The sequence below is a fragment of the Phoenix dactylifera genome, unplaced genomic scaffold, assembly GCF_009389715.1.
Source record: "Phoenix dactylifera cultivar Barhee BC4 unplaced genomic scaffold, palm_55x_up_171113_PBpolish2nd_filt_p 000097F, whole genome shotgun sequence".
NCBI classification, from domain to species: domain Eukaryota; kingdom Viridiplantae; phylum Streptophyta; class Magnoliopsida; order Arecales; family Arecaceae; genus Phoenix; species Phoenix dactylifera.
In genome coordinates, this window is record NW_024067681.1 from 435,223 (window position 1) to 450,419 (window position 15,197).

The window sequence follows — 15,197 nt, forward strand, 5'->3', positions numbered from 1 at the left end:
CATTAAGACTGATGTAACTTTATTAGCTAAAAAAACAGTATTTCTTATTATAAAAATATATATACCAGCGGGTTACATACTAGTATGGCAACATAACCCAGATCCCCTACCGACTGCCCTTTAAATGGCGCTAGCAATTTGGGATGGGGGGCGGATCTAACAACATGGAGGGAGATCTAGAGATCCTGGCAAAGGTCTCCCTTTGGGTGGCGGCCTCGATGACCTACGTCCGCTTCGCCTCGTCCAAGATCCGGCCGGGAAAGCTCCGCCTCTTAACCATCCTTCCCGTGCTCCCCCTCCTCCTCAACCTCCCCTGGTCCTCTCCTCCATCCACCTCCGCGCCATCTCCGCCTTCTTCCTTGCTTGGCTCGCCCTCTTCAAGCTCCTCCTCCTCGCCTTCGGCCTCGGCCCCCTCTCCCCCTCCCTCCCCCTCCTCACCTTCCTCTCCTCTGCCTCCCTCCCCGTCAAACTCCTCCCCAGTTCCAAATCCAAACCGAGTTCCTCTTTATCCGACCATCGCCTCCTCTCCTCCGCCGTCAAGGCTTTACTCCTCGCCGCCGTCATCAAGATCTACCGCTACCGTGACGAGTTCCATCCCTGCCTCCTGTTCTCCATCCTCTGCTTCCATATCTACCTCGTTCTCAACCTCGTCCTCGCCTCCGCCGCCGCTCCCGCCGCCATCTTCGGCCTCGAGCTGGAGCCCCAGTTCGATGCCCCTTTCCGTGCCGCATCCCTCCAGGACTTCTGGGGCCGCCGCTGGAACCTCGTGGTCTCCGCCATCCTCCGCCCTTCCGTCTACCATCCCGTCCGCGCACGCTGCGGCTTCGCCGCCGGCGTCTTCGCCACCTTCCTCGTCTCCGGCCTCATGCACGAAGTCATGGTCTACTACATCACCTTGGCCGCGCCCACCGGGGAGATGACGGCGTTCTTCGTCCTCCACGGCCTGTGCACATTGGCGGAGGTGAGGGCCCGGAAGGCCGGGTTGTGGCGGCCGAATCCGATGGTGGCGGTGCCGATCACCGTCGGTTTCGTCTCCGTCACGGCGATCTGGCTCTTCCTCCCGCCTCTACTGAGGAGAGGGGAGTTCGAGCAGGTGCTGGCGGAGTCCGTGGCCGCCGTGGGATTCCTGGAGGATGCCGGAATGGCGCTGATTGGCCGGATCGGGTTGCAATCGAAGTAGAGAAAAAAACAATAAATAGGCCTACCCTAGTTGGTTGGCTTGACCATTTCTTGATAGCGCTCCACTAACTCTTTAAAGTTGGAGACCTGATCTTTCAGCTTACAATGAAAGATCTAAAAAATAATTTACATATTGAAGCTCTCTCTTTTTCTTTTTCTCTTGCTTTTTAGTGGATTTTTCTTTCTGATGCTTGAGCTTATTGTTTTCTTTTATGTTTCCATGCATTTATACATTTTAGAGATGGTTGGAATACATTTCTAGTCGTTAAACAGTTAATAGAGCCATTGAGAGAGAAAAATAACTATTTAGATTTGCAAAAAAACTAGACATTGCAGTTGTCAGGCGTAGAGAGGCCGACTCGCAGATTTTTGGGGTTGACTCGAGATTTTTATGAGCCGACTCTTGATCTTCACGAGTCCGCTCAATCTTGCTTTTATTTCTATTGTGCATCTATGGCGCTTGTGAAGTCGGCTCTCTTTATTCAAAAATCAACTCGAGATTTTCAGGAGTTGACTTGTTGATTTCAGAAGCCGACTGACTCTTTAACAAACTATCATTCACTACTTTTTTCTCTCCACTGTGGGCCGTTTTGGGGTCGACTCTAGTTTTAGTAGAGTCGGCTTGTGAATTTTAGGAGTCAACTCCTCAAAGTAGTGATTTTCTTGGCTTTCTGTCTTTTCGCTGTGGCTATTCTGCAGTCGACTCATCTTTGTTTGAGATGGACTCCTACTTTGCAAGAGTCGGCTTAAGTAGTTCATGGGTCGACTTGTCAATGTGATGAATTCATTGACTTTCTGTCTGTCTTCTGAGATTGTTTTAGGGTCGATTCATAGTCTGTTAGAGTTGGCTCGTGAAGATGCTATGGTCAGCAAGAGTGTGCTGGGGTCGACTCGCTGGGATCTTTCTTAATCCAAGCAGTAAGAGCTTACTCCAATTAACTTAAAGATAAATTATACATGCTAGATGTATTACCAGGATAAGTAAGCTAAGGTTATCGCTCATCAATTACCTCCCATGTCAAGTTTACTTTAGTTACTATTTACACCATATCCTTTCTCGATCTGACATGTCGGAGAGACATGACGAAATTGGTCACATTATGGAATGAGAATAGGTATAATGGGCATCCTAAGAGCTGAGACAAAACGGATATTGTATGGAAGCTAACCATAGGCGGGAGAGGTCGAATCAAGAGCATCCTACTAGAGGTTGAATGCATGGAATTTCAGTATGCTTATACAAAATAGGCCGAATGAAGATTTAGTAGGGGATTCCAATAATTGAGCATGACTATTAACCTGACAGATGGTACAAGGTCTAAGGCTTGACAAGTAGTATCAGGTCAGGATGTGCGGTAGTGGAAGATAATTGGTGTCAATTATCATAACTGCCAGAAGTAGAAGTAAACATTAGAAACAACTATTATAAGTAGGGAAGTTATTTTATCTTCTTTAACATATGGAATGTCATAGTAAATGGTCCTTACATACCCACAAAGATTATTGATGGTGTGTCTCTTTTGAAACCCGAAGGAGAATGGAATAAATTTGATAAAGAGATGGCTCAGTTGAATGTTAAAGCCATGAATGTTTGTACTATTCTGTAGATGCTAATGAATTTAATAAAATATCTACTTGCTCTTCTGCTAAAGAAATCTAGGATAGGTTGGAAGTAACTCACAAAGGCACTAACCAGATTAAAGAATCTAAAATTAATATGCATATTCATAATTATGAACCTCTTTAGAATGGAGTCTGGTGAGTCAACATCTGATATGTTTACTCGTTTCATCAACATTATAAATAATCTTCAATGTCTTGAAAAATCATATACTAACAATGATTTGGTAAGGAAGATTCTCAGTCCATTGTCAAGAATGTGAAAAGCCAAAGTCAGTGCCATCCAAGGAGCAAAGGACCTTAATGCCCTTCCACTAGAAGAACTGCTAGGTTCACTAATGACACATGAACTATCCATGAAGCAAAACCTAGAAGAGGATGAATCAAAGAGAAGAAGAACCATCGCTCTCAAGTTAAATACTCAAGAAGAAGATAAGAGTGAAGAATCCGACAGCGCAGAAGGGTATAAGAAAGTGGTATTGATAACAAGAAAGTTTAAAAGGTTTATAAGAAGAAAATGGCAAGGACCTTTGGCTAAGGGGGAGCCAAGCAAAGAGAAATGCAAAGAGCAGCTCCTAATATGCGATGAATGTAAGAAATCAGGACATTTCAGAACAGACCGCCCACTTCTAAAGAATGTCTAAAAAAGCCAAAGAATGTAATGGTCACTGCATGGAGTGATAGTGATGAATACAATTCAGAAGAAGAGGTTGTTTTTATCATTTGCTGTAACAAGTTTCTGGAACTGAAACTTGGGGAAAGGTCTGTCCATACCTTAAATTGGATTGTGTTGAGCCTGAAAAAGGCTTGAGGTTGTTTTTGGTTGTTTAGCTTAGAAAATCAACTTGGTTGATTGTGAATCCGAAAAATAATCGGTGAAGGTTTTGGTTGATTGACCTGAAAAAATCAACTAGGTTTGGTTATAACCCGAAAAATAACTGGGTTGTAATCTAATTATATATTATAGTAAAATTTTCAAAAAATTTGGAGAGTAAATGTAGGTAAAGGATTGGCACTAAACTATTATAAAATATTTGTGTTTGTCTTGTTTGTTTTTTTGTTTTAACATCTTGCATATTTACTTATTACTTACTTGTTGAAATCATTATTCATTTATTAAGCATTTAATTCCACTGCTTTATTTATCAAAAAATTTTGAAAAATCCAATTCCCCCCCTCCCCCCCCCCCCCCCTCTCTTAGGCTATACAACTGGGCAACATCTACATTAAACGATGGAGATCTGATATCAATGATCCAAACTATTAGATATGACTTACTATCGCTAAAATGCTTATATACAACTCAGATAGCTACGAGAGATCGTGGCTTCTAGTATTTAATTGTTATTTTCTCTTCTTCTTTTTTTTGGGGGGAAGGGGAGGGGGTGCGCAAGTTTTACTCTATTCTTTGATAAATGCAATCCACAACCACCCACCTTTTGTTACTTATGAGCAAAGGCTATTATTTCCTTGATGGGAAATGAGCGGAACCATATTTTTATATTCTACCTTTTACCATCCAAACTTTTTACCAGTACCCGCTTGCTTTATCTTATAGAATCTAATTAAGTTAAACAATAATTATTTAACGAACATGAACTTAATGGCTAGAACTTGTATCAACTACTATTCTAATTCTTAGATATAGGTATTGCTTTGATCAACTTTTTTTTTGATGTCAGATAATTTTTTCAATTCGACTTTCAGAAGCTAAAGTTTGACGTCTATCGGATCATCTTTTTATGGAGGACCTAGCCTGGTGATTTCTGGTCAAGACTCCCGGTCTCCTACCATATGAATGCCATCGCTTGCAATATTTAAGGAACGCCTTACCAAAAGAAATATTTTAGGTACTGCGTAAGTTTGCGCATGGAAGCACGTGTCAATCGCCGTACAGGATATTCGAGTCCCAAAGTTTCTTTCTAGTAAAAAAAAAAGCAAGAAGTACTGGAGATGATGTCCAATATTTTTCTACGGACAGATGAGTCCCCCGACGCGCACATGGAACCCAGCTGGAGGAGGGAGGAGAAAAAAAGAGAAAATTACTTTTCCCATCCCTCTAAAGACCCCACTGTAACAAGAGGTCCCGGTTGACCCAGCAGCAAATGAACGGCCAGTTCGGATCGGTTTTACAAGAAACCGATTTGGCCGAGCAGCGCCCCTCCGGCGTCCTGCAAGAATCCCATGACAGCAGAAAACTCCGCCAGCCCCACCGCGTCGGCCCCACCTCTCAGGAGGGGCGGGAAGAAGAGCCAGTACCCCGGTGCCGACGATCAACCCGAGTGCAAGCGGCGCCGCCACGACGGGGTGCGGCCGCCACCACCCTGCCTTCCGGGCCTTCCTCTCCGCCACCGTGAGCAGCCCGTGGAGGACGAAGAACGCGGTAACCTCCCCGGTGGGAAGTGCCAAGGTGAGGTAGTAGAACATGAGCTCGTGCATGAGGCCGGAGACGAAGAAGGTGGCGAGGATGCCGGCGTCGAACCCCCAGCGGGCTTGGACGGGGTCGTAGACGGAGGGGCGGAGGATGGAAGAGACCATGAGGTTCCAGCGGCGGCCCCAGAAGTCCTGAAGGGAGGAGGCGCCTAAGGGGTTGTTGAACTGGGGCTCCAGCTCGAGGCCAAGGAGACCGGTGGCGATCTTGGCAATGGAGGCGAGACCGAGATCTAGGATCAGGTAGATGTGGCAGCAGTAGATGGCGAGGAGGAGGTACGGATGCATTCTATCACTGTAGCGGTAGCTGGAGATGATGGTGGCCAAGAGGAGAACCTTGACGACAGTGATGAGGCGGTGAAGGGTGGATAAAGATGAAGAGATGGGAGGTTTGGGCTTGGGTTTGGTTTGGATCTTGACGGGGAAGGAGGAGGTGAACAGGAAGGGGAGGAGGGGGAGGGAGGGGCAGAGGGGGCCGAGGCCGAAGGCGAGGAGGAGGAGCTTGAAGAGGGCGAGCCAGGCGAGGAAGAAGGCGGAGATGCCGCGGAGATTGATGGAGGAGAAGGACCAGGGGAGGCAGGGTAGGAGGCAGAGCACGGGGAGGAGGGCTAAGAGGCGGAGATTTCCTGGCCGGGTCCTGGAGGCGGCGAAGCGAGTGTAGGTCATGGACACCACCACCGATAGAGAGACTTTTGCTACGCTCCTCAGCTCTTCCTCCATTGCCTTTTCCATTTGCCCTCTCCTTGCCTCTCACCCTGAAATTCGAGAACTGGACGCACCGAGGTTAACGAACACGTTGTGATATGCATACTTTAGTATTTTTGGTTTTAGCGTGTAATAATTTAACTTAATTATGTAACGCCGTCGACCATCATATTTTGAGAGCATCACCGCCACCGTGCATCTACGCTGCCCCCTCTATTGTGAAAGTGGTCGGAGGATATGCTCCGGTCCCTGAGTGAGACTATTCGAAGGATGAGCACTGCTGAGATTGATACTATAGCGGCTTACTTAACCTATCATATTTGGCTGGACATGAACGATCGCGTGTTCGAGGGCGGACGATCGTCCCCCCGGGTTGTGATGGAGAGAGCCCTACGGCAGGCGGTGGAGGTATCTATGATGGCCACACCGATACCGCCTGAGAGGGCCAGGGATATCTGGGGTACCTGTATTGCTGTTTCAGCGTCCAGGTTTAGTTACTTTTCTTGAGTACCCCATCCCCTGGTTATCTTAAAGTGAATTTCGATGGTGGCATGGTGGAGAATGGCGCTTCTGGGGGCGTGGGCTTTGTAATTAGGGACAATGGGGGCAGTTTTGTGGCTGCTGGAGGGCGGAGCACACCTAACACGACTGCCGTGGGAGCGGAGTTGCGGGCAGTTTAGGAGGGAATTTTGTATGCGAGACGGGTGCTGGGGGCCGACTGCCTCTGTCTTGAGTAAGGCTGCAAATGGGTCGGGTCGACCCAAGACCCGGCCCGACCCGCGTAGACCCGATCCGATCCGAATTTTAGGACCCGCGAGTCCGGGTCGGGTCCTAAAATTGGATCCGAATCATTTTCTGGGTCGGGTCTGGGTTCACCGAACTGACCCGACCCGACTTGAATGGATCCTGTTGCGGGATTTTCACCCCGGCAACAGCCTTAGTCCCAACCGAGCCGAGCAGAAAGAGACCGCGTCCCCCACGAGGTATTGTCCGCTTTGGGCGCTCCGGTCCGCGCGTCCAGCGCTGACGGAGGGAGACGTTTCCGGCCCGCGCGTCCAGCGCTGACGGGGGGATTGCCCTCACGGTTTTGTCCCACAAAAGGGCCCTCGTGAGGAAAAGGCTTCGCCCTCCTCATTATAAGGCACGGAACCTTTCCGCTCTAGCCGATGTGGGACTAAATTCAAGGCCCCCTCCCCCCCACAACATAGCCCCCCCAGCGGGAAGGTTCCGGCCAGGTTTTACCCCAACGGGCCTCCACAGTCCTGGAGGGTAGTCAATGGAGAGAGGAGGCTGGCCCTCCTTCTAGCGCCATCTGTTGCGGGATTTTCACCCCGGCAACAGCCTTAGTCCCAACCGAGCCGAGCAGAAAGAGACCGCGTCCCCCACGAGGTATTGTCCGCTTTGGGCGCTCCGGTCCGCGCGTCCAGCACTGACGGAGGGAGACGTTTCCGGCCCGCGCGTCCAGCGCTGACGGGGGGATTGCCCTCACGGTTTTGTCCCACAAAAGGGCCCTCGTGAGGAAAAGGCTTCGCCCTCCTCATTATAAGGCACGGAACCTTTCCGCTCTAGCCGATGTGGGACTAAATTCAAGGCCCCCTCCCCCCCCACAACATAGCCCCCCCAGCGGGAAGGTTCCGGCCAGGTTTTACCCCAACGGGCCTCCACAGTCCTGGAGGGTAGTCAATGGAGAGAGGAGGCTGGCCCTCCTTCTAGCGCCATCTGTTGCGGGATTTTCACCCCGGCAACAGCCTTAGTCCCAACCGAGCCGAGCAGAAAGAGACCGCGTCCCCCACGAGGTATTGTCCGCTTTGGGCGCTCCGGTCCGCGCGTCCAGCGCTGACGGAGGGAGACGTTTCCGGCCCGCGCGTCCAGCGCTGACGGGGGGATTGCCCTCACGGTTTTGTCCCACAAAAGGGCCCTCGTGAGGAAAAGGCTTCGCCCTCCTCATTATAAGGCACGGAACCTTTCCGCTCTAGCCGATGTGGGACTAAATTCAAGGCCCCCTCCCCCCCCCACAACATAGCCCCCCCAGCGGGAAGGTTCCGGCCAGGTTTTACCCCAACGGGCCCCCACAGTCCTGGAGGGTAGTCAATGGAGAGAGGAGGCTGGCCCTCCTTCTAGCGCCATCTGTTGCGGGATTTTCACCCCGGCAACAGCCTTAGTCCCAACCGAGCCGAGCAGAAAGAGACCGCGTCCCCCACGAGGTATTGTCCGCTTTGGGCGCTCCGGTCCGCGCGTCCAGCGCTGACGGAGGGAGACGTTTCCGGCCCGCGCGTCCAGCGCTGACGGGGGGATTGCCCTCACGGTTTTGTCCCACAAAAGGGCCCTCGTGAGGAAAAGGCTTCGCCCTCCTCATTATAAGGCACAGAACCTTTCCGTTCTAGCCGATGTGGGACTAAATTCAAGGACCCCTCCCCCCCACAACAGATCCGAAGAGAAAAAGAAAGAGGAGGAAAAAGCAAAAGAGAGTTTTTTTTTCTTTTTTTTGTGTGGGTCGTGGCACTATTGGTCCGTGAGGATCCTCTCTCGGTCTATTACACTGTTGATACGTCTCGGTAGCAGGCTTTTTTTTCTTTTTTTTTCCTTCTGTTTTTTGGTTTCTGTTCTTTTTAACTTTTGCAGGGAGGAAGCGAGGGAACACCGAACTGAATATGGGTCATGTGCCAGTTTTCTGCAATGGAATTGGATTTTGGAAGAAGGTCTGGGATTTTTTTTGTCCTCGTGAGAGGGGAGCCGGGAGACACCAAGTTCCGTCCAATCAGTCATATGGACAAAAAATAGTGTGATATGAAATTTGGCTTGTAGACCGACTTAATCAGGGGTCATCTGTTCTGACTGGAGGTCAATTGCAAGTCTTTCAAGTCATGGGTCACCCAGCACCTCATAATTATGATATGACCAAATTAGATTTGCCCAAATCCTTTCCAAAAAGCATAAAAAATTGGATCCGATTTGGATCTAAACCCAATCCGACTCGGATCCGGACTCGACTTAGACCCGGACCCTACCCGGACCCGACTCGGACCCGACCCGATCTTTAACCGGGTCGGGTCTGGGTCCAAAATTAGGACCCGAACAAAAACCGGGTCGGATCGGGGTCACCCAGGACCCGACCCGATCGGACCCATTTGCACCCCTAGTCTTGAGGGTGATTTTTTCACGGTGATTGACTGGATACGAGGAGTGGATACATATGGGGATGGCCATCTCCTGATATGGGACATGCATAGATTGGTGCGAGAGCTGACCTTCTATCAGATCTCTCATGTATATCGAGAGGCAAACAGTGCAGCAGATTGGGTCGCCTCCTATGTTGCTCGGCACCCTAGGGAGGTTTTTTGGACTAGCTTAGAGTGCATCCCACACTTCTTATTTTGTTTAGTTTCTTTTGATATGTCAGACTTGTATTCACGTTAGAGGTATATGAAATGAAACACCGTTTTGACCAGAAAAAAAAAAAAAAAAACCAAATCTTTCCATCTATCAATCCATGAACAGTCATAATTAATTAAATAATTTAAATATTATATCAAAATATGCATACCACCTTAAATCATAAATAGAATTTTTTTAATAAAATTTACAACTCAAAACTTTTACTTATACATAACCTCAAACCGTCCTTTAATATACATTACTAATCAAACCTAAGCATTACTAACTAGCAAAACACTCTAATTATATTTGCCTCTGATCAAAACCTATCACTTGTGGACCCATATTTTTTCCTCTACGGCTCGGAGATCACCATGATAACCCTCGTGATAAGACTACCTTATATGCCCTTGTGGCAGGTTATCACCGCATCACTCTGGTGGACATGCATTCTCCCCCTAGCTTGAGAATCATTACGACCAAGTCCAAACTCATCTTATAGTTGGGCTATGAGTCAGGTGATACTCGTATATACATATATAAATTAAGTTTTTTTTTCTTTTACCATTTTATTTCGAATTTATAATTGAACATGCAGGCAACATAATTTTTCATGCTTAATCCCATAATGATGATTCAATCGTACAGTTTAATTAGCAGAATTGCAACAATAAATAGAATCTCATATTATTGAAGAATTTCATACATAAAATATTTTTAATCATGATATGATCTGTAAAATTAATCTTAAACAAATATTATAAAGTGTAGATATTACTTATCTTGCATTTGCCAGCAATTAGATAATCTGGTCACTTCATTATGATTATTTGGGCAAAATTCTAGAGTTCCAATTTTCTAAAGTCATGAATGTTATAATAGAAAAATAGCTATTATTCCAATATCTCAACCACAACCTAACCCTATTGTATTCTACAATGCGATAGAAGGCGGTGCAAGCGGGGCTCTGACCTACAACCTCACACATGCACAAACGAGGGGAAAATTGGGAGAAAATGGAGAGGAAGAGAGATAATGCCATGAGAAAGAACCATTGTTGCCCTCCATCTACCAATGATGATGCCGAAAAAAATAGAAGGGGGGAAGACAAACAACGAGCAAACCAAAACCACCCAAAAATTTGAGAATAATGGTAAACCTAAATCTTCAAGAACAAGAATAATGGATAAATAAAAACTCACCATCCAAAAAAGTCCACCTAAGAGATACAGAGTTTGATGGAAAAGAAAACTCATCATCCAAAAAAATCTATTCTAGGAATACAAAATTCTAGCGATCACCACTTACAGACAATCTTTCTGAGATACGGAGCAAGAACACGCTTATCATCCAAAGAAACGTAAAGATATAGAACACCCAAAGGAAGGAACTCGTCAAGCCAAAGGCTTAATCCTTAATTCACTCAAACTTAAAATTAAATTTCAAAAACATAACATAGGGCATGCCTTTATATAGGCACGTTTGGAATGATTTTTTAAGCAATTACAATCAATAATCCTAAACGTGAAGAGAGAAAAAAACCATAATTAGGCATTTCATAAGAAAGAAAAACATCATAAATAGGCGTTCCAAAATTTACCTTTGCTTTGGCATAAATCAAAATTAAATTGCCATAGAAAAAAATTCTTTTTGGCTCCTTAAGCACCCGTGTCTTTCTTTTTAGTTCCATAAGCACTCGTATCATGCTCCTCTGGTTGAAAAAAGACTCATCCTCGAGTTTGGACCAGCTTCATCTTTATCTCCATGATAAGGGGACAAGTCAGACACATTAAATGTGGCTGAAATATCATAGTCTTCTGGAAGTTTAACCTTCTAAGCATTCTTTCTAATATGTCGCAACACCTTGAATGAACCATCAGCTCGAGGCATCAGCTTCCCATACTTTCCAATTGAAAAACGCTTCTTCTGAAGATGAATTCATACCAAATCTCCTTCCTTTAAAGCCACCGTCTTACAATGCTTATTGGCACTAGTACGATATTTCTCATTTTGCTTGACAATCTTCTCTCTAATCTGCTCGTGCATCTTCTTAATAGCCTTGGCTCGCTCATTGGCATCTCCGCTAAATTGTTGTGTTGATAGAATAGAAGCCAAATTCAAAGGGCTAATTGGAGTAAGGTATACACTGCTTCAAAAGGACTGCAACCAGTAGTTTGACTTGCGAAACGGTTGTAGGCAAACTCCTCCTGAGCTAACATAAGATCCCACTGATGAATGTTTTTACCCACATGACCATCGGTTAACAACTTCAGTTTGACCATCGGTTTGAGGATGATGTGACGTGCTGAAAGGTAAATTCGTTCCAAGCTTTCTCCACAAAGTGCACCAAAAGTGACACATAAACTTGATATCTCGATTCGAAACAACTATTTTTGGGATGCCATGAAGTCGCACAATCTTCCGAAAGTACAAGTCAGCTAATTGTGAAGCATCCATGGTCTTGCTACATGGAACAAAATGCGCCATCTTCGAAAAACAATCATGATAGAATCCTTGTTCCTTTGTATCCGCAGCAGCTCCATCACAAAGTCAATGCTAACTTCCTCCCATGGTGAATTTGAAGCTGGTAATGGGGTATACAAGCTTGTGTTTTGCCCATGACTCTTGGCTATATGACAAGTGTTGTATCGCTCCAAGTGCGTCATAATGTCTCGCTCCATTCTAAGCCAATAAAAATGAGACGCCAACAACGAAAGAGTGTTGTCTTGCCCAAAATGTCCAACTAGGCTACCTCCATGAACTTCTAAAATAATTGCTTCTTGCAATGAGTATTGAGGAATGCATAACCGATTGTCCTTGAAAAAAAATCCATCCTGCAAGACAAAATAATTAAATATTTCTTTCATGCATTCAGTTAGAATAGTACCGAAATACGGATCATCTTGATACAACTCCTTAAGAACTTCAAAGCCTAAGACCTTCACTTGCATAGTAGACAGCAAGGAATATCTTCGACTTAGGGCATCGACCACCTTATTCTAAAGTCCAAATGCTTAATGGTAAATGAAAAGGTCTGCAAAAATTTTACCTACTGAGCATGTTGTCGATTTAACTTGTCCTGCCCATTGATGTATTTCAGTGCTTCATGATCAGAAGAGAGAACAAATTCTTTGGGCAAAAGATAATGGCTCCAATAATCCAAGGCTCTCATGATGGCATAGAATTTTTTGTCATAAGTTGAGTATCACCTTCGAGACCCGTTCAACTTCTCGCTGAAATAGACAATAGACTTACCTTCTTGACTAAGGACAACACCAATCCCCATATTAAAAGCATCACAGTCTACTTCAAATAAGTCTTTAAAATTTAGCAATGCTAAGATAAGAGCTTCAGTTATCTTTCTCTTCAAAACCTCAAAACTTTTATGAGCTTCTTCAGTCTACTTAAAGACTCCCCCTTTCAAGCAATCAATAATAGGAGAAATAATAGTACTAAAATTTTTCATAAATCGATGATAAAATGAAGCTAACCCATGAAAACTTCGGATATTATGAATAGATTTCGGAATAGGCGAGCTTGTGATTGCCTCCACCTTTCTTGGATCCATCTTGATTCTATCACTTGAGACCACGAAGCCTAAGAAGATGAGGCTAGTAGTGCAAAAGTGATACTTTTTCAAGTTCGCATACAACTTTTGCTCCTGAAGCTTCTCAAAAACTTGAAGAAGATGCATCAAGTACGGATCAATATGCTTGTTGTATACTAAAATATCGTCAAAGTAAACCGCAACAAATAAACCAATAAAAGGTTTAAACACATGATTCATAAGGCGTATAAAAGTGTTCAGGTATTCGACAATTCGAATAGCATAACTATCCACTCATACAATCTATCTCTTGTCTTGAATCCAGTGTTCCACTCATTTTCCGGCCTTATTCGGATATGATGATAACTGCTCTTAAAATCAATCTTCGAAAATATAGAAGCACCATATAATTGATCAAGTAGGTCATCAAGATGTGGAATTGGAAATTGGTACTTGATTGTGATCTTGTTCATTGCTCTACTTCAACGCACATATGCCAAAAACCATCTTTTTTAGGCACAAGAAGATCTAGAACCACACATGGACTCATGCTTTCCCTCGCTAATTCCTTAGCAATCAACTCATGTACTTGCCTTTATAACTCTTCTTGCTCCTTAGGATACATCCTATATGCTGCCTTGTTTGGGAGACTAGCACCCGGTATGAAGTCAATGAATATTGTATGTCTCTCATAGGTGGTAGTGTAGGTAGAATTTCATCGAAAACAATGTCAAAAAATTTATGGATCAAAGTTTTTAAGATAGGCCACCTCGACCTCGAGCCAGACCTACCTCCTAACGTCGGACATAAACCAAGGAAAATGACTTCAGCCCCATCCGAAGGGCTGATCTACCGAGGAGCCACCGACTGAGAAGCAAATCAGCCAAGAAAAATAATTCACATGTGTTGATAAGGACTGACAGTCTTAATCGATAGCTCTGGCAGTCCGCAGTTGTGGTAGCACTGTAGCCTGCACTCGACCAGCACTGCACGCCTCCCGTGCGAACTGACTCCCATACCGCAGTCGTACTACCAACCATTATCTGGCAATCAATGCACGCTACATCAGCCCAAGTAACGACAAAATGGGGGCTCCCCTATATAAAGGGGCAACCTAGGGGACCTCAAGTATGCATACGCATATACATGCACACGCACGCGTGCGATACTACTCACAGAGACCACACTTTGCTAAAATTCTTTTTCTTCCATATTGTTGTATCTCTATTCTGACTTAGGCATCAGAGGATTCCTCGCCGAAACACTCCAACAAGCAGACTTCTTAACAGGCTATCCGTGGAGGAAGCTGGTCCCAACGTGTCTCGACCAGCTTACTCAGCTCGATTCCAACCAACTTTAGGGTCGTCCGAGCTGCGCTCCAATCTCAGTCTGAATTCTATGGCAACATGTCCATATTTATATCCATACTTTCACTACCTCATTCCGAATTCTGCGACAACATATCCATATTTTTATTCATACTTTCAGTATCCAATTGGTATTTGTATCCATTCAAAACAAAATATGGATATGAATTTTTGCATCTAATAATACCTATATCCGTATTTATATTTATTAAATAAAATAAATATGAGTATAGATATATTGGTATCTCATTGACTTTCTGTTCTGCATGTAAATGTACAATTTTACCAGGAAGAAAAAGAAGATTAAGGGAAAACAACTAGGCTGGGCTTTGGAGTGTCGCTCATGCCTAGCCCAAACAATATGGGGCCTAAAAAATGGGGACCCGGACCAACTATGTTCATCTTACCGTCTGGCCTTAGACCCGACCACGGTTCTGGAACCGCCGGTTCCGCTTCCACAAAAACCTAGAATCTTAACCGTAACCGAAAATAGTCGGTTCGATTCCGGTTCTAGACGGTTCCGGTTCCAATTCTAGACGGGTTTGATTCCGATTTTTCAACATAAATGATAAAATTTTGAAAAAAATAGATTGTGTAATTAATTTGGAAAAAATTATAAATCCAAATAGATTGTGTAATTAATACAAAATGATAATTTGTACCTCATTTTATTATTAACTATCAAAGTAAATTTTAATAATACAACTAGATAATATTATATAAAAAAATAAGTTACATTAAATAAATTTGAAATTAATTTATTTTATTATAAATGAAAAAAAGAAAAAAATAGGCTTCGGTTCCGGTTTCGGTTTCGGTTCAGTTCCATCAAATCTAGAACCTTAACCGAACCGTATTCCTCAAGATTCCGGTTTGGTTAAAAACCGTGAGACACGGTTCCAGTTCCGGTCCAGCCCTTTTCGGTTCGTTTCCGGTCCGATTCTCCGGTTAGAACCAAACCGTGGTCAGGTCTA

At 44.8% G+C, this 15,197-nt stretch overlaps 1 protein-coding gene and 1 pseudogene across 1 annotated transcript; one reads left to right on the top strand and one right to left on the bottom strand.

The window, feature by feature from the left end:
* On the top strand, window positions 1–1,336 carry LOC103713400 (annotated as a pseudogene).
* A 1,218-nt stretch (window positions 1,337–2,554) lies between these two features.
* Window positions 2,555–5,517, bottom strand: LOC120104767 (probable long-chain-alcohol O-fatty-acyltransferase 5). Its single transcript, XM_039116520.1, has 2 exons — window positions 5,027–5,517; window positions 2,555–2,567 (listed from the first exon to the last, which is right to left on the bottom strand). The coding sequence occupies exons 1-2, from the start codon at window positions 5,515–5,517 to the stop codon at window positions 2,555–2,557; spliced, it is 504 nt and encodes a 167-aa protein (XP_038972448.1).
* Window positions 5,518–15,197: the final 9,680 nt, after the last annotated feature.